Here is a 23,618-nt window from a genome sequence, read left to right on the forward strand (position 1 = left end):
CTTCCCACTAGATTATTACATTTCTTTAAGGCAGGGACACATGATTCGTTTATCTTTGAATTTTTTCCTCCTCTTCCAGTCCGTCCCACTCTCTAGCCTCCCTACTCAATAACATGGCACTTATCTGTAACAAAGAGTTGAGTATATATGTCACCTACCTAACTTATAGTAGTCTCTGTTTCAGCTGTCGCAGTGAGTTGGTTTGCAGTAAGTAAGGTTTTTTCCTAGCCCTAATACAATAAGCAGTGCTTTAAGTTGACAATTACACATTCCAGATCAATTTTAAAGCATATGGTAACTTAGAAAATCACTTAGCATAAACTAAAAAGCATAGCCTATTCTAAATAAATAATCAAAAGAAAAACATTATGTAGGCATATCAGAAAACACATTTAAAAGATTTACAAGGCCTTATTCTAACTGATTTGTGTGTGACATTAAAAAACAGCACTAAAAATTTTTAGGGTTCATTCTAAGAGCAAAATTGTATTTGGTTACTGTCATCCTTATTTGACTGATCAAGAAACTAAAGACTATAATGATATATATCTAAAATGGAAAAGAACATTTGTATACCTTTTGTGTGCCATGTGCTGTTCTAAGCCCTTTACATGAAAATTTGCATATAAATTTCACTGGATTAAAACAAATAATATAATTTAAGCATTTAGAAGCTTAAATATAATTTAAATTTCAACATAATTATTTAATCTTATTCATATTAACTCTCAACACCCTAAAAATGGTTACTATTACTTAACAATAACATAGCAAAAATTTTAAACAGCAGCATCAGGGGAAAAAAGTGCTGAATTCACTAGCTAGAATTCTTATAGAGTTAATTTGGGAATAAAATCCAGGATATCTTTTTTCTTTCCACTGAATAACCATATTATCTGCTAAACAGACTTAGTCTAATGGGATAAATTATTCGCTGCACTTTATACGTCTACCCTATCTGGTGCGTTCAAAGCATATAAACTACTTTTTGTAGATTAGTTTTTATTGCAAACACTTCTTTTCTTCAAAGCTGGTCTTTTTTTTTTTTTGCCAAATGTTTGCTTAATTATATCATTAAAATGAATTTTGGGAAGCCCCTGCATTTAAAACTTATTTTTAACCAAAATAAAAATAAATTTAACTTAAAAATCTTACTTTTTAAGGGAACCTTGAAGTGGGTCTACCTGTTGAGGTGTAACTATTAACAGTTCAAATAAATTACATTATCTAGGTTGACTGTAATGAAAGTTGGCTTACTTGCTTCACCTAAACAGGGAAGTTGGCATGTTTGCCTAGCAACAGCCGCTGAAACCTTCTGTTGTGGAAGGTTCCCTAGGAGTGAGAAGGGAGGAGGAGGAAAAACTGGAGGAACAGATTAATCTTTTTTTCCCAGCAGGAGACGGGAGGCCTGGCTGAGGAGGGAAATGGTATCCAAAAGATAGCCTTTAGATTAGCACACACCCACCTAATCCCTCCATGGTAGCTAGAAATTTGCCCTTGTCAGGACTGGGGTTACTATTTACTGGGTTGAAGAGATGGTTACTGATTCAGCCCACTTCAAAGAGACTTAATTCCAATCAGTATAAAGGCATCAATAGGTCTTCTAGAAAGAAGCTGAAATTTGACTAGCAGGACGGTGTTAGCAACTAAAAAGAACTGTTCTCTGCTCAGAATTTAGGAAGGTGTGTGATATATTATTTACAAATAATATAAAAACATTGGCTGTTACAGTAATTGAATTTATCAGCTTAAAAACAGAAGCTTCTCTAAATATAGTACTTCTCTTGGTGTTGGGGATGTATGCAGGAAAGAAAGGACAGGACAGCAAAATCTCTTCTCTTGGCCAGACCTGAGGAAAAAACAAAGGGATGATAATGCAGAAGAGTATTAATTGCGTGCTTATTTGAGGACCGTCTCTCTCTATTCTAGCTGATTTATTTTGAAATTAGGACTGTATGGTATAAGAAGAATCCCCATTTCTCTCCTTTCTTAAAAGCAAATGTTTGGTTAAACTGAATTGTCTTGAAGGGGTCTCCCATGACCCCAAATGAAAATGACTTCTTTTCCATAAGGGAGAAGAGACTTTCAATAACCACAAGGTTAGCTTTGAGATCCGAGTTTTTTTTTCTAAGAGCCAGTTCTTTTCCTGTCCTCCCTCAGACAGCTGTTAATTGGTCACATAGGCCTGGAGAGACGTTTTGAGGCAGTCGAGTGTCCAGGCCTTTGGACTGTTCAGCCCTGTTGGGAGGCTGAATTCTTCAGAGACTCTGTAAAAGGAGTGACTAGGGCAAAGCTGATGTGATCAAGAACCAGGATAAAACGAGATAAGAACAAATTCTTCTGAAGTGTAGGAGGAGAGACGTGAAAAAGAAACAAGAGTAGAGGGACGGGTTGAGATAGCCAAGGGACTAGAGGTGAGCGCCGGACCGGTTGGAAATGTCAGAAATTTTCCAATTCACCCTCGCCGTCTGGCCACTTGCCCGCGGGACGCCGAGGCGCTGGGGGGGCCAGTTCTTCGGCTCAGGGCGTGGGTGCGCGCCGGGTCCAGGCGGGGAGCGACGCCGCCCTCCCTCCACGGCGTTGGTGGCGGGTGACTCAGAGCTTTGCTCCCGCGCCCGCCCCGCCCCCTCCGCTTGACCCGCCCCCGGAAGGAGGAGCCTCGCCCTCGTCTCCGCCCCAGTCTCTGGGGCGGGCCGGAGCCCGAGGAAGAGGAAGGGGACGAGGACAACGAGCGACGGGGCGGAGGAAGAGGAGGAGGAGGAGGAGGAAGAGGAGGCAGACCAACAAGATGGCCCCTGCTGCAGGAGCAGCCTCAGCAGCAGGTGGGGGGCCGGAGGCGGCGCTGGTGGTGGCGGCGGCGGCCGTGGCCCGGCGGCCTGGGACAGAGTCAGAGTCGACGGTGGCAGCGGCGGCAGCGGTGGCTGCCCCGGCGGTGGCGACAGCCGCGGGGACTCGGAGCTGAGAGGAGCTACTGCTCGGACCAGCGCGGTGAGCGAGCGGCAGGCGGCGGCGGCGGCGGCGGCGGCGTGGGGAGCCGGGCGGCCGCGGCCTGGCCTCCGTCGGGAACAATAGGCGGCCGCGGCGGGGCAGGGTCTGTCCTCGGCCGCCCTCGGCTCCTCGGCCGTGGCGTCCGCCCGCCCGGTTTCGGACCTCGCCGGTGGTCCAGGGGCTTGTCAGTGGCCGGCGTCCTTTAGGCCTCAGGCCTCCGCATGCCGCCGGGAGGGCCTGCAGGGGTGGGTAGGCCGTGGGAAGGTACAGACGCCGCCCTGGACGAGGGGAGGGCGAGGGAGGCTTTGGCCATAGGGAGGGGGCCACCAGGCTGCCCAGCCCCTCTGTTAGTCCGAGGACCTCGGCGGGTGCAGAGAGCGCCCAGGGGATGTTTTTTGGACCCTCAGGCTGCGGGGGTGGAGGTGGTGAAGGCGTCTGTAAACAGGCGCCGCCTCTGCCTCCCTGCACCTCAAGGCTGCTCCTTCTCCCCTACCCCTTACGCGCTCCCCTTCCTTGGCCAAGTGGGTTTTACGAAGTCTGTTTGCCTGGAGCTACTGCAGAGCGAGCCCGGTAGTCTTTTTTTCTTCCCGGCGGCGCTAGGGCGGTTATGTTTGCAGGTGTTTAAAAAAAAAAATTAAGTGCACAACACCAAGAAATCTACCAGGTAAAATGTGATTATCGACAAAGGATGGAGAGAGAGAGAGAGCTAAAGGCTGTTCCTCTTTAAACATCTCTAGGCATCGGTTCTCTGTAAACATCAATTGTGTTCGCGTCCAGGGTGAGAGTGAAACAAGGGCTCTTTTGGAACGGTAAATAATATAACTCTTGACATCCCAGAATAGTCCCAGAAACTGGAAACAAAGCCGCTTACTGGCAACGCGGGGACAAATTGTAATGTTTGAATAGAACTTTTCTTCAAAGGAACCGTTTTAAATTATTAGTGTGCCTCATAAGAAGCAATATTAACTAGATAAAATAGACCGAATGAAGCATTTCTTCAGGAGACAGAAGAGGTTCATCGCCAGGCTAGAACTTGTCTTTTTTTTTTTTTTTTTTTTAACAATTTTCAAAAAGTAGAAACAACTGTTCTCTGTTGAATGTTTAGGCTTATCAAGACGCATTATAGTTGCCCTGTGTAGTGATTTCTGAAACGTCAACAATTAACTACTATTTCTCCTAAACTTAATTTCTCAAGGAGGAAATTATCCAAGTTATTTCTATTTCCGTTTCTACGGCGGTATGGAGAAATTTATATTAAAAATGTTTGAATGCGTCCGAAAGACTGCTTTGCACTATTTAACATTCACTCTCATGGTCCAACTGGTTTGCGTTCTTCACAGGACCTGTGCTGTGCAGAGAATATGCCAGTTAATATCTTTTACACAGTTTTAGGGTGAACTTCTAGTTAGAATTGTTCATGTCTGTTGTAATTTAGAGCATTTTCAGGTTATATGAAGTTTATTGAGAGGCACTGGTCCTTGGTTCTTCCACAAAAACTCACGGTAAATAGACTAGCAATTGAATAAACGTAGAGGTTGGACTATTTTATTGTTGTTTAGAATTGAAGTATAATAGATGAATATGAATGACTTTCATTTTATGTCTAGTATAAATAACGTTGCGGATGTTTTGACTTTTTAGGTAGTAGGGAAAGAACAACTTTCACATGGCTCCTGCTGATGTGAATTTTCTGGGAATACATTTCAAAAGGGACATTTTTAAAGTGTTCAAAGTTATAATTTAATCAGTCAGTCTTTTTTTTTTTTTTGCTGAATTTTGTTAGATTGATACAGAGTGCAAGTAATCTCTTATCATGATACTTAAATTTATCTGTGACTGATACTTGAATTTATCTGTGACTCTAAACCCATTAGAGCAATTGTTACTACAAAAACTCATGATTTTGTAAATTTTAAGTGGTCAGTGTGCTTTGTTGTGAAAACAGATCTTGTATTAAGGACTAATTTGCCTCATCATCTTCCTGAAAACAAAGATTTTTAAGTGTTGATGGTTTTGTGTTTGAAATTAGATGCTGACCCAACAAGCATTGAGGCTAGGTCCCAATTTCTATTCGATATTGAAAAAGCTCTTGGAGAATTGTGCTTTTGTTTGTGTCAAACTATTTTAAGATGTGATCCCTCAATTGTCATGTTCTCAATATTAATGTTTATTCCCATTATGTCAGTTCAGATTTTCTCAAGTGATAATTTAAGAATTTCCTCTAAGAAGTTTTGGGACCACAGCTTAAGAATTAGATTTGTATTTTTGAGGTAATATTAAAAGTTACTATATGTTTGATTCATTTGAAGAAATTTGAAAGGCTTTTTTTAATACATTAAAAATCTAAAATGACAGTTTTTCAAAGCATATTTATAAAATGAATAAAAATATTTGCATTTATTTCTCCTAATTCGTCTGTAGTATTGGTGGTATTCTCATTTTATATAGGAAGAGTCTCAGTCTAAGGAGAAGCTACTATAACTGGCAAAAAGACCACTTAATTAATAGATGAAAAAGCTTACTCAAATCCAAGTCTTGTGACATAACTTATTAATAGATCTTTTACTACTGCTACTCCTGCCATATGTCCCAAGGTTAAATTTGCATCTCCTTTATGACGGATTTCTTTTTTTTAAACTATGAACTATGTTTTGTAATATTGAGCTTGCCTTTTGTGCTAATATCCTTTCTATTTTCATTATTTGTACCCTGCCAGTATTCACTTACAAGTTTGAGAAAGTATTTACTCATGTAAATTACAGAAAAAACCCTCATTTTTGGTTTTATTACATCTGAATGCCATACATATAGAAACTCATACTGTTTACATAGAACAAATTTGTGGTAATGTTGTAGTTGTTTCATGGCTTTAATTTGTTAACTAAATTGTACCTTTGAAATAAATACGAAGATTTTTAAATGATTTTAGTAACTTTCAATGATGTTAAGGTCAGGTCAGCTTACATTTGAAGCTCTTCATTTATAATTTTTTAAAGCCATAGACCATTTACAATTCTGCAGCATTTTTTAATCTCCAGATATTAGAGCTTGAAATGGAGTTTGGTGGGGCCTAATGAGTCTTTTCTTGCATATATCTTGGATGTGGTTGGTATCCAGTAAAGTGAAGAATAAACTGATAAATGATCCTTGTTTGGTGGACACTTCGGAGCAGGATGTTCCTTGGCAGGGTATGCTGACCTGGTTTAGCTTTGGCCCTGTATGTGCTCAGGAGCTCAGGTATTCTTTGGGGTTGGATTCAAGTGCATTTAAATTCTCAGGTTGACCTGTATCAAGATAGTCACAGATTTCAAAATCAGCCTGCTATTAGGATCTACTTTAAGATTACCGTCTCTTTTGTTTAATCCTCAAGTCTAGACTGTATTTGGACTAGCCTCTGAGGGTATAGCATAATGTTAATTTTGTCAATCATGTATATAAAAGAATTTTTCTTATTCCAAAGTTTCTTAATGTTGAGTTTATACATTTTCATGTGTGAAGTTTACTCAATCTGAAGTGATATTGCACAACATCCTCAAGACAGTTAGCTTTAGCATGTTTATTTATATCCAGTGTTGGTCAGATTTGTGCTTGTTTACTTCTTATATTCTTGTTTACTCTTTATGTAATATTAGACATTTCTCATCAGTTCACAGTATTTCTGATTGAGGTTTGAGAGAAAAATTTTAGTAATAATTTTGAGTTCACCTTAACATGCACAGTTGAGCTGACTAAAATTGTGTTCTGTCCTAGAGGATTAAATATTGCAAGGTTCATTTATATATTTTTTGAGATTATTTACAAAGTATATCAGCAATATTTTGATGTTTCTCAGGCATTTTAGCACTGATATCAATACACACCTATTACTGTACATATATGGTGATAATTTAGCTGGTAATGCTTTTTTTCTAAATATCTCCAAGATCTAGACGCATTTGAATATGGTAACAATGTTTTTGAAGGACTCTAAAATGGTCTATATATTGTAACATAAATTTTTTTAAATGGAGGTTTAAATCGCATAATATAAAATTAATCGTATTTAACAGTTCAGTGACAATACATTCACAATGTTGTACAATCACCACCTCTGTCTAATTCCAAAACATTTTATCACCTCAAAAGGAAGCTTTTGTACCTATTGAGCAGTTACTCCCCATTCCCCCTCCCCCAGTCCCTGGCAACCCACCATGCTACTTTCTGTCTCTGTGAATTTAACATAAAATCATTTTGAGCCATGATTGAGCACGGGTGCTGTGTATAATTGAAATTGCAAGAAAAGACTTTGTGATGTGATTGTTAGGAATCAAAAACCACCTCATTCTTTGTGTTCTTCTCTAAGTACAGTAGGCATGCTGCCAGGGATTCTTTATGGGAGAAAAGTTGGAAGTCACAGTATTTTGACGTTTTTGTTTTGATTACTCCAGAGAAGTTGTACTTAAACTCTCTGATTCATTAGGGTTGTGAGAATGAACTAAATTTTAATGTTCTCTACAATTGTGAGCAATGAATACTTAGTCTGTTGTCTGCAACTTGTTTGCCTTTTGTTTTTTCTTAATATATAGAATAAACTTGGAATATTAATAAACAAGAACTTATTTGAAGTTACAGTAGAAAATGTTTGTTAGATTGAAGGTCTTTTATCTTTACGAGTGTAACTTTATGACTTTTATTCAGCTAACATTTGAGGCTGTTTGGATTTGCTTGTTGACTAAATCTTCAAAACCTTGGTCTTGACTCTATACCTGCTGCTGCTGCTGCTGCTAAGTCGCTTCAGTCGTGTCCGACTCTGTGCGACCCCATAGACGGCAGCCCACCAGTCTCCCCCGTCCCTGGGATTCTCCAGGCAAGAACACTGGAGTGGGGTGCCATTGCCTTCTCCAATGCATGAAAGTGAAAAGTGAAAGTGAAGTCACTCAGTTGTGCCCGGCTCTTGGTGACCTCATGGACTGCAGCCTACCAGGCTCCTCCGCCCATGGGATTTTCCAGGCAAGAGTACTGGAGTGGGGTGCCATTGCCTTCTCCGAACTCTATACCTGCTGCTACTGCTGCTAAATAGCTTCAGTCGTGTCCGACTCTGTGCGACGCCATAGACGGCAGCCCCCCAGGCTCCCCCGTCCCTGGGATTCTCCAGGCAAGAACACTGGAGTGGGTTGCCATTTCCTCCTCCAATGCATGAAAGTGAAAAGTCAAAGTGAAGTTGCTCAGTCGTGTCCAACTCCTAGCGACCCCGTGGACTGCAGCCTACCAGGCTCCTCCACCCATGGGATTTTCCAGGCAAGAGTACTGGAGTGGGGTGCCATTGCCTTCCCCAACTCTATACCTAATTCCCTCCAAAAGCATGGACACTGTTAAACAGAAGCAATTGGTTTGTAAATGTTTGTTGGTCGATTGAGGGAGAAAATAAACAGACTCTTTTTTCTTTCTGGAATAAAGTATGATAAAGTTGGACTTTTGTAAATTTAGAATTACTGCTGAATTTAAAGCTTCAATTTTGGGCTTTGAAAATACTCTTTTATTCTTTTCCAAAATTCAAAATTAGATACTTCCCCTAATTAAATTTAAATTTTAATGTTTATGGTGAGAAGTGAAATACAGATTTTATATTATCTGTTAAAGATTTATAATACTTTACAGATACAAAAGCTCTAAGCAGGGAAGAGAAATTTAAATTTTGATGCTAATTTCCTCTCTTTTAGGGAAAATTTATTAAGTGTTTTAAGAGCAACTTGAAAAGTGATTAAAAAATAATTATATAGATATATTTAGAATTCAATGCAGTAAAATTCCTGCTTTCTCTTCTTCTCTCTCTTTTTTTTTTTTTTTTAATATTTATTTATTTGGCTGCACCTGGTCTAAGTTGCAGGTGTGGGATATGGTTCCCTGACCAGGGATCAAACACAGGTCCCCTGCGTTGGGAGCATGGAGTCTTAGCCACTGGACCACCAGTGAAGTCCCCTTCTTTTTTTTTTAACTAGTGACTTTTTTCAGGAAAATGTCAACTCTCTTTGTAAATATTTATGTTTACATATACCTCATTTATGTTTGATAACATAATTATTAGAACATTTAATTATTAGAATTATTAGTAACATTTATTAGAAAGCTAGTGTGCTAAATTAATACATTTAATCATAAAAGAACATCTTTAAATGAGGTTATGTTTAGAGATTATGCTTGAAAATATGGTTTAGTGTAAGATTTGTGAATGAAACAGGATCATTATATTCTTAGCTTTATTATAAAACAGTGTATATCATCTGGCCAGATCCCAATTTAGAATAAGATATAGCCAAAAAGCCTTCATTAAATATTAATGAACTAAATCATGTATATGAAGGCAACTGGCTTAGAACCTCTCTTGCACTGTGTATAATTCTAAGAAGTTTGATATAATTTCACAGCAGATTAAAAATGCAAATTAGATGTGGGAGTAGAGGCAGTCTAGGTAAGATGGACAGCAGGAAGAGTAGTAAGATAAAAAATCACCTTTGTTGTTGTTCAGTCTCTAAGTTGTGTCCGACTGTTTGCAGTCCCATGGACTACAGCATGCCAGGCTTCCCTGTACTTCACTGTCTCCCGGAGTTTGCTCAAACTCATGTCCATTGCATCAGTGATGCTATCTAACCATCTCATCCTCTGCCACCCTCTTCTTCTTTTGCCATCAGTCTTTCTCAGCATCAAGGTCTTTTCCAATGAGTCAGCTGTTCCTATTGGAGCTTCAGCATCAGTCCTTCCAATGAATATTCAGGGTTGATTTCCTTTAGGATTGACTGGTTTGATCTCCTGCAGTCCAAAAGACACTCAAGAATCTTCTCCAGCACCATGATTTGAAGGCATCAGTTCTTCAGCGCTCAAGCTTCTTGATGATCCAACTCTCACATCCATACATGGCTACTGGAAGAACCATAGCTTTGACTGTACGGACCTTTATCAGCAAAGTGATGTCTCTGCTTTATAGTATGCTGTCTAGGTTGGTCATAACTTTCCTTCTAAGGAGCAAACGTTTCTTAATTTCATGGCTGCAGTCACCATCTGCAGTAATTTTGGAGCCCACTGTTTCCACTTTTCCCCCTTCTATTTGACATGAAGTGATGGGACTTTGTGCCATGATCTTTGTTTTTTTAATGTTGAGTTTTAAGCCAGCTTTTTCACTCTCCTTTTTCACCCTCATCAAGAGGCTCTTTAGTTCCTCTTCACTTTGCTGTTAGACTGGTATCATCTGCATATTTGTTGATATTTCTCCCAGTTTGTATTCATCCAGTCCTGCATTATCACATTAGCTTGGGACAATGAAATACAAAGACACTTTAGACTTCTGAGTATATCATTAATTAATTAATTATTGTATTTTGCAGTATGACCTGTTGTTCTTCATGATAGATTCATTTTGGGAAAATTCACTTATGTGTGTGATTTGGGAATCATAAAACTATGTACAGAGTATGTTAAAACATAGACTTTGAAGTCAGTTGTATTTTAGTTCCCATCTTTTATCATATAACTGTATAATTTTTTGTCTCTAAAAACAAATGGTAATATATTAAAGGATTGTTTCGAAATTTAAGTGAGTTAACATATCTTTAGTATAGTATGCATTCAATAAATGTTACTTTCTTAAATTTTGTTTAATAAAAATCACTTTATAAAGATATTCATCTAGAATATTTGAACATTTTCTGCTGTCAAATGTTAATATTCATCATAAAAATAAACCTTGTGTACTGGTGGAGTTGGTGGCAAAAAATGAAATACCATTCTCATTCTCTTCCCACATCAGTCTTTCATTAATATGAACCTGTGCTATTACCAGCCACTAGCTACATGTGATTATTTAGAGTTTCTTATAGAGCAGTTTTAGGTTTATAGAAAAACTGCACTGTAAGTAATGTTTCCATGTATGCCTTTCCCCACAGTTACTTCTGTTAACATCTTACATTAGTTTGGTTCATTTGTTACAATTCATAAACCAGTATTGACAAATTATTAACTAAAGTCCATAGTTTACTTTACAGTTCACGATTTGTATTGTATGGTTCTATGGGTGAGATTGTCTTTTCACTTAGCAACGTACGTTTAAGATTCTTCCCTGTCTCTCCATGACTTGATAGCTCATTTCTTTTTATTGCTAAATAATGCTTTGTTGTATGGATAAATTTAAATCTTAATTAATTAAAATCAGAATTTAAAATTTAGTTCCTCAGTTGCACCAGCCACATTTCAAGGGTTCAGTAGCCACATGTGGCTCAGTTCAGTTCAGTTGCTCAGTCGTGTCTGACTCTTTGCGACCCCATGGACTGCAGTATGCCAGGCTTCCTTGTCCATCACTACATGTAGCTACATGTGGCTAGTGGCTACTATATTGGAAAATGCAGATATAGCACCTTTCCATCATCTCAAGAAGTTCTATTGAAGAATGCTGATACCAATCAAAATCTGATTCTCCATTTACATTCACTCTCACAGAGAATTTACCTATTGGCACAGCCTCAATTTGTCATTAAGCCTACATTTTCAGTACTTTGGCTTATGCTGGCAGCAGTCCTAAAAACTTCACATAATTTAAAATTCTTTACTCCCCCAAAGAATCAGCCTTTCCAGATGCTGTCCAGTATAATGTGGTTTCCTATCAGGGCATCATCTTTTACTCCACTCTTGTCCCTAAAATCTAGAGTCATCTTTTTCTTCGTTTTTTCTCTACACCTTTTGAATACTTATCAAAGGTAAACATGTCTCAGAGCTAATAACTGGCAGAAATTAGATCAGAATCTAGAACTCCTTTTTCTAGTTCTCTCTGGGGATTTCCACTAGTTGGGGTTGCTTTTACAATAATTTTAAAGTTGCAGTCATGTTTGAAGAATTTATTGGGGACTGTGATTTATATCAAAACTGTAGAGGTTATAGCTATAGATTTAATAAATAATGATGTACTAATTCTTTTAAAAATGAGAACTTGAAATTTATTTCACTGATTCTTCTCTGTAATTCAGTTATGATGGAAAAACTTTTTTGCTCTGTATGTGACCCACTTTGCCTAATAAAAATTAATTTCCTGTACTAATATGAATTAGCTGGTAAGAGTGAATAGAATTTTAACTGAACATTGTTGCCATCCAAAATTCTCTGTTGGTGCCCTGGTGTAGTTTATATTCTATTCAAATACTTTGTAACATCCAATTTGGTTACCACATGAACCTGTATCTTCTTAAACATTCTTCAGATTATCATGTTCAAGTTTCCAGAGCTTGAAAAATGGAGAGCCTTGTGTCAGTCTCTTTTGCTTTTCTTTTGGGGTAAGCTGTACCTCTGCTTTTGCTGAAAATAGCCATACTGTGTATGGTCTTGATTTGACCTTCACTGTACACTGGTTCAGTTCAGTTCAGTCGCTCAGTCGTGTCCGACTCTTTGCGACCCCTTGAATCGCAGCACGCCAGGCCTCCCTGTCCATCACCAACTACCAGAGTTCACTCAAACTCACGTCCATCGAGTCAGTGATGCCATCCAGCCATCTCATCCTCTGTTGTCCCCTTCTCCTCCTGTCCCCAATCCCTTCCAGCATCAGGGTCTTTTCCAGTGAGTCAACTCTTCGCATGAGGTGGCCAAAGGATTAGAGTTTCAGCTTTAGCATCAGTCCTTCCAAAGAATACCCAGGACTGATCTCCTTTAGAATGGACTGGTTGGATCTCCTTGCAGTCCAAGGGACTCTCAAGAGTCTTCTCCAACACCACAGTTCAAAAGCATCAATTCTTTGGTGCTCAGCTTTCTTCACAGTACAACTCTCACATCCATACATGACCACTGGAAGAACCATAGCCTTGACTAGACAGACCTTTGTTGGCAAAGTAATGTCTCTGCTTTTGAATATGCTATCTAGGTTGGTCATAACTTTCCTTCTAAGGAGTAAGCGTCTTTTAATTTCATGGCTGCAATTACCATCTGCAGTGATTTTGGAGTCCAAAAAAATAAAATCTGACACTGTTTCCACTGTTTCCCCATCTGTTTGCCATGAAGTGATGGGACCGGATGCCATGATCTTAGTTTTCTGAATGTTGAACTTTAAGCCAACTTTTTCACTCTCCTCTTTCACTTTCATCAAGAGGCTTTTTAGTTCTTCACTTTCTGCCATAGGGTGGTATCATCTGCATATCTGAGGTTATTGATAGTTATGCTTGCTCAAAAGTTCATTTTTGTGGAGACATTCTGTTAAAAGAGTAGTAGTCTTGCATGTTTAAGTACTGTATTAAAAAAAAGACTGAATTTTAACCTTCATTTTGAAATGCTTTCCCTCTAATTACTGCTCTTAAAACCCATGTTTTATATGTCAGTTTTTACATTAATTACTGTTTTGATTAAAACTGTCACTCTTTGCTTGAATTTAGCCTCTCTTTAAATTTATTAAAAACTTTAAAAAAATGTAAGGCTCTTCATTCATTTAGAAAAGTTGAGTTACGAGTTACCTGAGTCAAGTTTTTTGGAAATGTCATTTTATTATGTTAGTCTGCAGTTGATAAAATCTACTCATAGGGGCACAAAAGTTCCTTTCAATTTATTCTCTTTCTCCTGCTTTAGAAAAGGAGAGGAGGAGGGAGAGAGGGTTTTTAGAATAAGAAAATCCTTAGGATAGAAAATGTAATATTTAAATCTCTTTAAAAGCATTTAAGAGTAGCTTAGAACAGATAATCTCTTGAAAACACCTTTAAATATTGAAGCTGTAGCACTTATTCCCCTAGTGATTGACATGCATTATTAGTTAACTCACCGTATTCAGAGTATTAAAATAAAACTTTACGCATCTTCACAGCTGTATAATGACAAAATGATAAGTGGCAAAGGAGAAGGAAGGGGTGGGGGGCAAAGTTCTATCGATTGAATCTCCATTTTTGAGAGATTTCAAATTCAGTTATTAACTTTTTAAAATATTCTTTTTAGCTTTAAAAAGACTTTGTTTTTGTTTGTTTTTAGAGCAGTTTTAGGTTCACAGTAAAATTGAGAAGGTACCAAGTTTTCCCCAACACATGCATAGCCACCCTTATTATCAACATTCACCACCAGAGTGGTACATTGATTATAATTGATGAACTTAAAATTGATGTTTAAATCTATAGTTTATATTAGGGTTAGGGTTCACTCTTGGTGTTGTACATTCTATGGATTTGTACAATATGCATTCTTCTTTCATTTAGTAATATGCATTTAAGTTTCTTCCATGTCTCTTCATGGCTTGGTAGTTCATTTATTTTTTATTTTTAGAATTGAATAATATTCCATTGTCTGATTGTACCACAGTTATTTATCCATGCACTGGTGGACGTCTTGGTTGGTTGCTTCCAAGTTTTGCTATTATGAATAAAGCTGCTGTAAATATCCACATGCAGGTTTTAGTGTGGATACAAATTTTCAGCTCCTTTGGGTAAATATCAAGGAGAGTCATTGCTGGATTGTATGATAAGAATATGTTTAGTTTTGTAAGAAACTGCCAAATTGTCTTCCAAGTTAACTGGCCTATTTTGCCTTCCTATCCACAATGAATTAGAGTTCCTGTTGGCCCCACATCTTTGTCAACATTTGATGTTGTCTGTGTTCCAGATTTTGGCCATTCTAATAGTGTGCAGTGGTGTTTTATTGTTTTAATTTGCATTCCCTGATAACATATGATGTGAAGTATCTTCATATGTTTCTGTGGAATCTAATATTGTGTAGCTGGAGTCACACAATATATAGTCTTTTCAGATTAGCTTCTTTATCCTTAACTTTTTAATCTGTTACTTCAGTTTTAGCTTTGCCTCATTTATAGATATTTTTAAGAATGTGGTTAATTTTGGAGGTATACTTTCTTCTAAATATTAAGTACCAGCATTATAAAAATAGAACCAATGTGATATATTCTGCACTCTTACCTTTCATGTGACTTGTCCAGCACTATCTTTAGAAATATGAAACATGCCACAATCAGGTAGTGATATTTTTCAATCATTTAAAAATGATTGAGCAAATATGTGCCATACAGCAGCTTCTCCAGTGGCTCAGTGGTAAAGAATCTGCCTGTCATTCAGAAGACAGGGAGATGTGGGTTTAATCCCTGGGTTGGGAAGATCCCCTGGTGGAGGAAATGGCAACCCATTCCAGTATTCTTGCTTGGAAAATTCCATGGACAGAGAAGTCTGGTGGCCTACAGTTCATGGGGTCACAAAGAGACACAGCTGAACAACTAAACAACAATGAAATGGCATACTGCAGTATACAACAGTATGGATTTTCTCTTATAGATAAAGTTTAGAATGTATTGGAGCCATCAGAGGGGCAACCTAATATACACTGGGCTTTAAAGAGATTTCTGGAGTTTCCTGAATTGAATGAGACTTAAAGGGTGAATAGGGGTTTAACATCCCTAACTTATTTGAGCCAGACAAGACCTAGAGTGAAAAAGCATATGTTTTGTGTGGGGAAATCTTCATACTTTCGTTGCTAAAATATAAAACCTGAGGCAGATGGTGATGAAAAATAAAGCTAGAGAGGTAGGTAGGGGCCACAGCCCAGGGATCTTGTATGACGTGTTCAAGCAGTTAGGATCAATTCTGCTAAGGCACCATCAAAGAGTTGTGGGTTTTTTTGTTTTTGTTTTATGTTTGAGGTACAAAACACACCCACTAAAGGGCAAAAATCATAGGTATACATCTTGATGACTTTTTATGTATGTACACTTGTGTAACCACCATCCAGATCAAGATACTCAGTGTTTCTGGCACCTAAGAATTCTTTCTACTCTTTCCCCTCCCCAGTGTTTCCCAACTTTCCCAAGAGTAAATTCTCACTTCTAGCACCATAGTCGGTTTTTCTTCAAAATCGTACATCATGTATTCTTTTCGATCCTTCTATAAACTGAATCCTGCAGAAGGTGCTATTTTGTATCTGGCTTTGTTGATTGTAGTATTCTGAAATTTGGCCATGTTATATTTAACAATAGATCAGTTGTTCTATTTTTATTTTTGCTGTATAGTATTCCATTGTATGAAATTGTCACAGTTTATCCACTCTACTGTTTATGAACATTTGGATTGTTTACAGTCTGTTTTTGGCATTTTATGAGTAAAGCTGTTATGAACATTATTGCATATGTTTTTTGGTAACCATATGTAGTCATTCCTCTGGCAGTGAAATTTGGGAGTCATTAGTCGACTTTTGTTTAATCTAAGAGGATACTGCTTCCAAATGTACCAGTTCACACTGCTAGCAGCATTGTATGAGAATTTTGCATGCTCATATAGCCTTTAATACGTGGTATTGTCAGTTAATTTTTTTTTTTAGCCATTCTGCTAGGTATAGTTTCTCATTGCCATTTTACTTTAAACTCCCCTTGTGATGATTCTTAGAAGTATCTGATACACTTATTGGCCATTTTGATATCCTCTTGTGAAAGAGGATCTTTCAAGTTATTGTCCTTTTTTATTGCTTTTTTTTTGGTCATAGAAGAAAACCATAAGTGAATGACCAGCTGCTGTGAGGAGGGTGAAGGAAAACAAAGCTGGAGACAGATCACTTAGAAGGTCACTGTGTGATCCAGGTGAGAGAGACTATATATATCCTATATGAGAGCAGGGACTTTGTTTCACTAGGAACTACATCTTCAGATCCTAAGACAGTGTGTGGCACATGGTCAGTGCTCAATAAGTAATTTTTGAATGAATGAATGAATACAGCCTTCAATCATGGAAGGAGAGAGAGAAAGGAAGATACAGATGTAAGAAATGATAAAATTTTTAATGAAGGTAGAAGAGGGTGGAATCTAGGATGCTTACCAGATTACTAGGTTGTGTACATTGAGTGTCAAGTTGTGTAGTGAGGTAACTAAAGAAACAAAGGCTACAGAAGGCATTACCAGTTTAAAAAAATAGAGACAAGTTAATTACCATGTGACCTTGTGCATATTACCTAACATTTGTGCTGAGTTTCTTCAACTGTAATATTAAGATATAATGATATCTGATATCTAATAGGATCATTGTGAGGACTAGGTGAGATAATGCATGTAAAATTTAGAATAGTGCCTGGCACATAAAATATACTCAAAAACGATGAGAGATAGAAACAAATAAAAATCCCTGTCTTCATGGAACTTAAATTTTACTAGTGGCAGTTCCACACTGTAGCAAAATAAGAGAAACAGCATATTGAATGGTGAGAAGTATTTTGGAGAAAAATTAATCAGGAATGAGATGGGAAGCACAGATTGTGGTGGTAGTATGATTAGGGTTGAGGGGTCCATTTTAAGTAAGGTAATCAACTAAGGCCCTCCCTAAGGGAATTCACATAGTGATATGTGTAGGGAAATAGGGAGAAAGTTCAGGATTGGGAGAGGGACAAATTGTTCGTAATTTAAGATAAGAAAAGTGAAAGTGAAGTCGCTCAGTCGTGCCCGACTCTTAACCAACCCCATGCACTGCAGCCTACCAGGCTCCTCCATCCATGGGATTTTCCAGGCAAGAGTACTGGAGTGGGTTGCCATTGCCTTCTCCAAGATAAGAAAGGAGGCCCCCTATTTTATGAAAGAATAGCATGTAAAATTAGATTTGTTTGTTGTATAACCCACAGCGGTTTGGTGTATCCCAACCTTTTATCCTCTGTTGCCTGTTGCACACACTACACAGACCTAAGCACGTATTTATTCCCTCAGAGATCATTGTTACCTATTCTGGAGGAAATGTTTTGTGTTTAATTCTGGTACAGTAGTAACAAATCAGTAGGTTCTCTAACAGTAGCTGCTGCTGCTGCTGCTGCTGCTGCTAAGTCGCTTCAGTCGTGTCCGACTCTGTGCGAGCCCATAGACGGCAGCCCACCAGGCTCCCCAGTCCCTGGGATTCTCCAGGCAAGAACACTGGAGTGGGTTGCCATTTCCTTCTCCAATGCATGAAAGTGAAAAGTGAAAGTGACGTCCCTCAGTCGTGTCTGACTCTTAGCGACCCAATGGACTGCAGCCCACCAGGCTTCTCCGTCCATGGGATTTTCCAGGCAAGAGTACTGGAGTGGGGTGCCATTGCCTTCTCTGAGCTACTACTTGGGAACAGCAAAATACCTTTTTTACAATTTATATGGCTTTTTCAAACCACTTGATATATGTAAATAAGATACATTGTAGCTGTAGGCTTCTGGGTTTGGACTCCATGTAGCAATTGGTTCATTCTTTTAAACTCTTCAGAATAGAAGTTTGCCTGAGATTAACAGTCTAGAAATAGCTCTAAAAGTGGAAAATGAATCTATACTTTTTTTTTTTTAAGCATTCTTTTTCAAGTATGTGCAGTTGAATATCCTTGCAACTTTGTGTTCTGGAAATAGTTTGAATTCTTTTAGGCATATTTCACTAAAATAAACAGTGATAAAAATGTCCTTAGGCCTTGGCCAGTAGATTATGGGGACATTTTAATAGTACTAATGTTATTGTTATTTTGCTATTATTAAATAGGTTATATCTTTAACACAAAGATTCCCTAGGTCAGAGTGTGCTCTAAGTATCACCCACCCATTGCAAAAGAAGCACATTGCCTTTGAAGTGTACCTATTCTGAATACATCTGCCTGTTTTTTCTTTGCTGCCCAGTTCTAGACTCAGTCAGAGCCTTATGGTAGCTATGAAGTTCCACAAGGAAGTCTAGGATACAAGCTTCCTCAGGAAAAAAAAGGTAGAAACAAGTAAAAGTAAAGGCCTAGGGCTGCGATTCATGGGGTCGCAAAGAGTCGGACACGACTGAGCGACTGAACTGAACTGAGGGCTATTAGTGTGACACATGTGCTGCTTTGTTTTCTTGAGTAAAGAGGGAATTCTTTGTTCTCCGGTTTTGTTGTTTGATACTTGGTGTTTTCCTTCTAGTTCAGCACTAGAAATTTGCTTCATTCAAAATCAGATATCATCAGTACTCCAAAAATGAGTTCATGAAGGTTTGCTTTCTAATTGTAGTTTAACTGGAATGTTTTGTAACAGTTTAGTAATGTAAGTGTAGGAAAAACAACCTTAACAAATATGTTGAATGAAAGAAGCCAAAATAGAAAACACATGCTGATGACTTCATTACATAGAATTTTAAAATAGTTAAAATTAATCTACAATATTAGAAGTTAGGATAGCAGTGGGCTCTGACAAGAATAAAGAGATAATGATTGAGAAGGATAGTGAGGGGCTTTCTGGGAAGGACGGGGTATACAGGTATGCTTACTTTGATAATTCATTGAGCTGAACACTCTGTATACCTTTTATGTATATGTTATATTTCAATATATTAAGTATCTTAAAATATTTATAAAATTAAAATTCACTTTGTGTTTTAGTCCCCTGATTATTTTTCAGTGAAATATTCTAATAAAATATGCTTTGTGGTTCTCTTCCAAAGAAATAATAGAAGTTGCTGTAACCTGATTAGAAGGTTGTTGGAGGATTAAATGAGATGGTTTGTAAGTGCTTAGCACCCAGATCCCACCCCCGCCACACACAGTTTTGGGATATGGGATAGAGGGGGAAAAGATTCAGGGAGTACGTAAAGGTAAGTTAGAGGTGGGTGAAAGCAAGTATAGCCTGTTGAAGATGACTAAGGTGATGCTGATAAGGAAGTTTAGGCCTTTAGATTGTACCAGTGAAGACTAATAACAGCTAACTTGGGAGTATTTGAATCACTTTCAATAAGAGTTAATAATGCTGCTCTGGCACATTAACATGGAGGACTGTTACATAGATGACAGTTTCAGTGTATGAGGTTGGAATAGAACACAAAGATTCAGATAGATTTAAGCCTGCTGCTGCTGCTAAGTTGCTTCAGTCGTGTCGGACTATGTGCGACCACACAGACAGCAGCCCACGAGGCTCCCCCATCCCTGGGATTCTCCAGGCAAGAACACTGGAGTGGGTTGGCATTTCTTTCTCCAATGCATGAAAGTGAAAAGTGAAAGTGAAGACGCTCAGTTGTATCCGACTCTTAGCGACCCCATGGACCGCAGCCTACCAGGCTCCTCTGTCTATGGGATTTTCCAGGCAAGAGTACTGGAGTGGGTTGCCATTGCCTTCTCCAAATTAAGCCTAAGTAGTACATGTTGTTAAGTCTAAGGATTTGTTGTTCATGCTGTGCTTTGAAAATATCACCATTTTGGTACACTTGAGTGCTCTTCTCCTCAGTTACTGATAATTTATGCTGCAAGAATAAAAAGCTAAATTTAGGCATGTGGTGTTTGTGAAGGTACTTAAATATTGGTAATTTTTAGGCCTTATAAAAAGAAGAGATTCACTTTACTAAAAGTTTGTAATTCAGTTGAGGGAACCTTTTAGATTCTAGTATGAATATTCAGTATTATTCTTTTCTCAAATGGCTTTAGTGAAATGGAACTAGGTTAGCTGCAGGTGGTTCTGCTGCTGGTCTCAGAGGTTAGTCATCTGGCAGCTAAAACTGGGGCTGATTGTTCTAGGGGTCTGAGCTGGGACAATTTTTCTCTGTTCTGTTGGTCTCATCTCAGGTCTAGCACAGGTGCCCCTCACATAGTGGCACCATGTTCCAAGAGAGTAAGAGTGGAAAGTTGCAAGGTTACTTGAGGCTTTTATGTCCTGTCTGGAGCTCTACAAACATCACTAATGCTATATTCAACTACAGTTTTCAAAGTAAGCCAAGGTCACCCAGATTCAAAGTGGAGGAAAAGATTCTCTTTCTTGATAGAAAGAATAGCAAAGTCAAATTACAAAGGGGTATAGCTACAGGGATGGGAGGAACTGTGGCCATCTTTGCAGACTGTCACAGGAAATGATTCAAAAACCTAAGAGAAAACTTTTTTAAGAGTAAAGTTAGATAAACCAGGTTGGAATCTCAACCCTTGGTGGCTGTGAGATCTTAAGAACATTGCTTAACTTTTCTGAGCCCTGATTTTCTCAAAGTTGTAATAATATTTTGCAAGGTTATTATGAGGATTAAAAAATAAAGCACTCTAAGTTTTTAGAATATTTTGACCCATCCATACATTCTATTATTATTTTAGAACTTGTCATTCCTTTAAATTTCCATTTGCTTATGTTGTTGTTGTTCAGTTGCTAAATCATGTCCAACTCTTTGCAGCCCCATGGCCTGCAGCATGCCAGATTTCCCCATCCTTCACTATATCCTGGAGTTTGCTCTAATTCATGTCCATTGAGTCAGTGATGCTATCTTATCTGCCGCCCTCTTCTTTTGCCTCCAGTCTTTCCAAGCATCAGGGTCTTTACCAGTGAATAGGCTCACATGGCCCAAGTATTGGAGCATCAGCTTCAGCATCAGTCCTTCCAATGAATATTCAAGGTTGATTTCCTTTAGGATTGACTGGTTTGATCTCCAGTCTATGGGACTCTTAAGAGTCCAGCACCATAGTTCAAAAGCATCACTTCTTCGGCTGTCAGTCTTCTTTAGGGTCCAACTCTCACATCTGTACATGACTACTGGAAAAGCTGTAGCTTTGACTTTATAGATCTTGTCAGCAAAGAGATGTCTTTTCTTTTTAGTGTGCTATCTGGGTTGTCATATTGCTCACTTATTACTTGAACCTGTGATAATCTCCTTCAAAGATAGGAATACCAGCATAATTTGCTACTAATAAGTGGTGTCCCAGAGGCCCTCTGAAAGATACAGTTGAGAATTTTTTCCTCTATTATTTGCTAGCTTTGATGTTAAGACTTGATTGCTTAAAAGTTGTCTGCTTAAAATAATCAAACAAAACCCTAGATTTTATATTTGGGTACATCAGCCTTGAAGTATCTCTCTACCTCCCTCTTCCAAGTTGAAATATGTATATTCATTGTAAAAAGGAACTGTCAAGATTTTTTTTTAATTGCATTTACACCTCATTAACTAATATTAAACTGTTTGGGATATTAGAATACTTGGGTTTTTAAGTTTTTAATGTCTTTTGTTTATAAGTTTCTCTTTTGTAGTATTTAGGGAAGAAATCATCTAAAATTGGCATTACTTAACAATATTAAATTCAGAACTTATATTTTGGCCACAGAGAATTTGTCATCATGTTGCTGGTGTTAGATATCTTTTTTCCCCAATGTCTTAAGGTGGGAAAGTAAGATTATTGGTTTGAGACTTTCTTCTTTTTAATATGGACACTTAAAGCTATTAATATCCATCTAAGCCTTACTTTAAATGCATCCCATGAATTTTGGTATGGTGTATCTTCATTTTCATTCATTTCAAAATATTTTCTAATTTCCCTTTTGATTTCTTCTTTGACTTAGGTTATTTAGCAGTACTGGAGAAGGCAGTGGCACCCCACTCCAGTACTCTTGCCTGGAAAATCCATGGACAGAGGAGCCTGGTAGGCTGCAGTCCATGGGGTTGCTAAGAATCGGACACGACTGAGCAACTTCACTTTCACTTTTTACTTTCATGCATTGGAGAAGGAAATAGCAACAATATGTTGTTTAATTTCCCTATATTTGTGAGTTTAAGGTTTTTTTTTGTTGGTAATTTCATTCCATTGTATGCAGAGATTACAGTGTTTATGATTTCAATCCTTTTAAGCTTACTCAGACTTGTCTTATCATCTAGCATATGGTCTATCTTGGAGAATGTTTCATAAGCATAAGCACTTAAAGAATTCTGTTATGTTGAACATTCTATGGATGTCTTAAGTCTAGTTGATTTATAGTGTTATTCAAGTCTTCTCTATCCTTGTTTATCGGTACTTGCAGCTTTCTATTAATTCAGTTGACTTTCTTTGGTGAAAGCATAAATATTCCAGCTTGATATGTTTGCTATTGTATATTAGCTGGCTTCTTCTATATTAAAACCATAGGGAAGATATCAAGAAAGGGGACGGGGGGAATCCCAAGACATTCTCTGATTTTAAAGAACCTGCTCTGTTGAGGATACTTTTAACATGGACTTAAGAAATTGTCACAGCAATCCAGGTTAGAGATGTTGGCAGCCTAAAGTAAGGATTTAAGAATGGATGGAAAGGTTTCAAAAAACACTGAGGAAATAAAATGAATGGGACATAATGATTGTTAGTTGAGGGGAGAGCAGGTTTGAGGAAAACTGAATAGTGAAGGATGATTTCTCATGCTTCTCTCAATAGGTAAGTCACTTCATCATTAACATAGGGAACAAAAGGTTTGGTATGGTTGAGATAGTTTGAGACCCCAGTTGGACATGAATGACTAGTAGTCAACTGGTTATATGATGCTGGCACTCAGAAGAGTGGCTTTAAATTTTGGAAGTCATAAGCATCCAGTTGGTAGTCAAAAGCTGAAAGTAGATGAAATCACTCAGGGAAATTTTGTAGAGAGGAGAATTGAGGAAGGAATGCTGAAGAACCGCATTTATGGGTGGAGGGCAAGGATGGGCAGAGAAGGAGAAGCCCTCAAAAGGGACATGTAAGGAGTGGCCTGCTAATTAGTGGAATACCTGGAAAGTATGCCATTATAGAAGCCCAGAAGGGCAGCATTTGCAGGAGAAACTGGTTAACATTACTAAACATTACTAAACACATAGAAAGAAGATAAGGATTGAGATGTGACTGTTAAATTTCATAAGAAGATGTTGATACACTAATAGTGGTTGGGATACAGTGATAGTTTGAAAACTCAGAGGTGAGGGAGAAGAAAATAGAGACCAGCGGGTAGGCACA

At 38.2% G+C, this 23,618-nt stretch overlaps 2 protein-coding genes across 7 annotated transcripts in view; one reads left to right on the forward strand and one right to left on the reverse strand.

The window, feature by feature from the left end:
- Window positions 1-1,539: 1,539 nt before the first annotated feature.
- LOC123333840 (protein enabled homolog) lies at window positions 1,540-3,719 on the reverse strand. Its single transcript, XM_044943938.2, has 3 exons — window positions 3,650-3,719; window positions 2,460-3,169; window positions 1,540-1,849 (listed from the first exon to the last, which is right to left on the reverse strand). Exons 1-3 carry the CDS (start codon window positions 3,717-3,719, stop codon window positions 1,640-1,642), a joined length of 990 nt encoding a protein of 329 aa, XP_044799873.2. The 3' UTR covers window positions 1,540-1,639.
- Window positions 2,689-23,618, forward strand: part of RC3H1 (ring finger and CCCH-type domains 1) — a 75,848-nt gene continuing 54,918 nt past the window's right edge. For 4 of the 6 annotated variants that reach the window (XM_006042768.4, XM_044942817.2, XM_025285611.3 and 1 more), the window contains exon 1: window positions 2,857-2,988. The gene's annotated coding sequence lies outside the window, so the exon portion shown is untranslated. Of the gene's footprint in view, window positions 2,823-2,850; window positions 2,989-16,455; window positions 16,550-23,618 lie in introns of those variants that run through there. The other 2 variants (XM_025285607.3, XM_044942816.2) reach the window with 2 other exon arrangements.

Source organism: Bubalus bubalis, chromosome 5 (assembly GCF_019923935.1).
Source record: "Bubalus bubalis isolate 160015118507 breed Murrah chromosome 5, NDDB_SH_1, whole genome shotgun sequence".
Taxonomy (NCBI): Eukaryota; Metazoa; Chordata; class Mammalia; order Artiodactyla; family Bovidae; genus Bubalus; species Bubalus bubalis.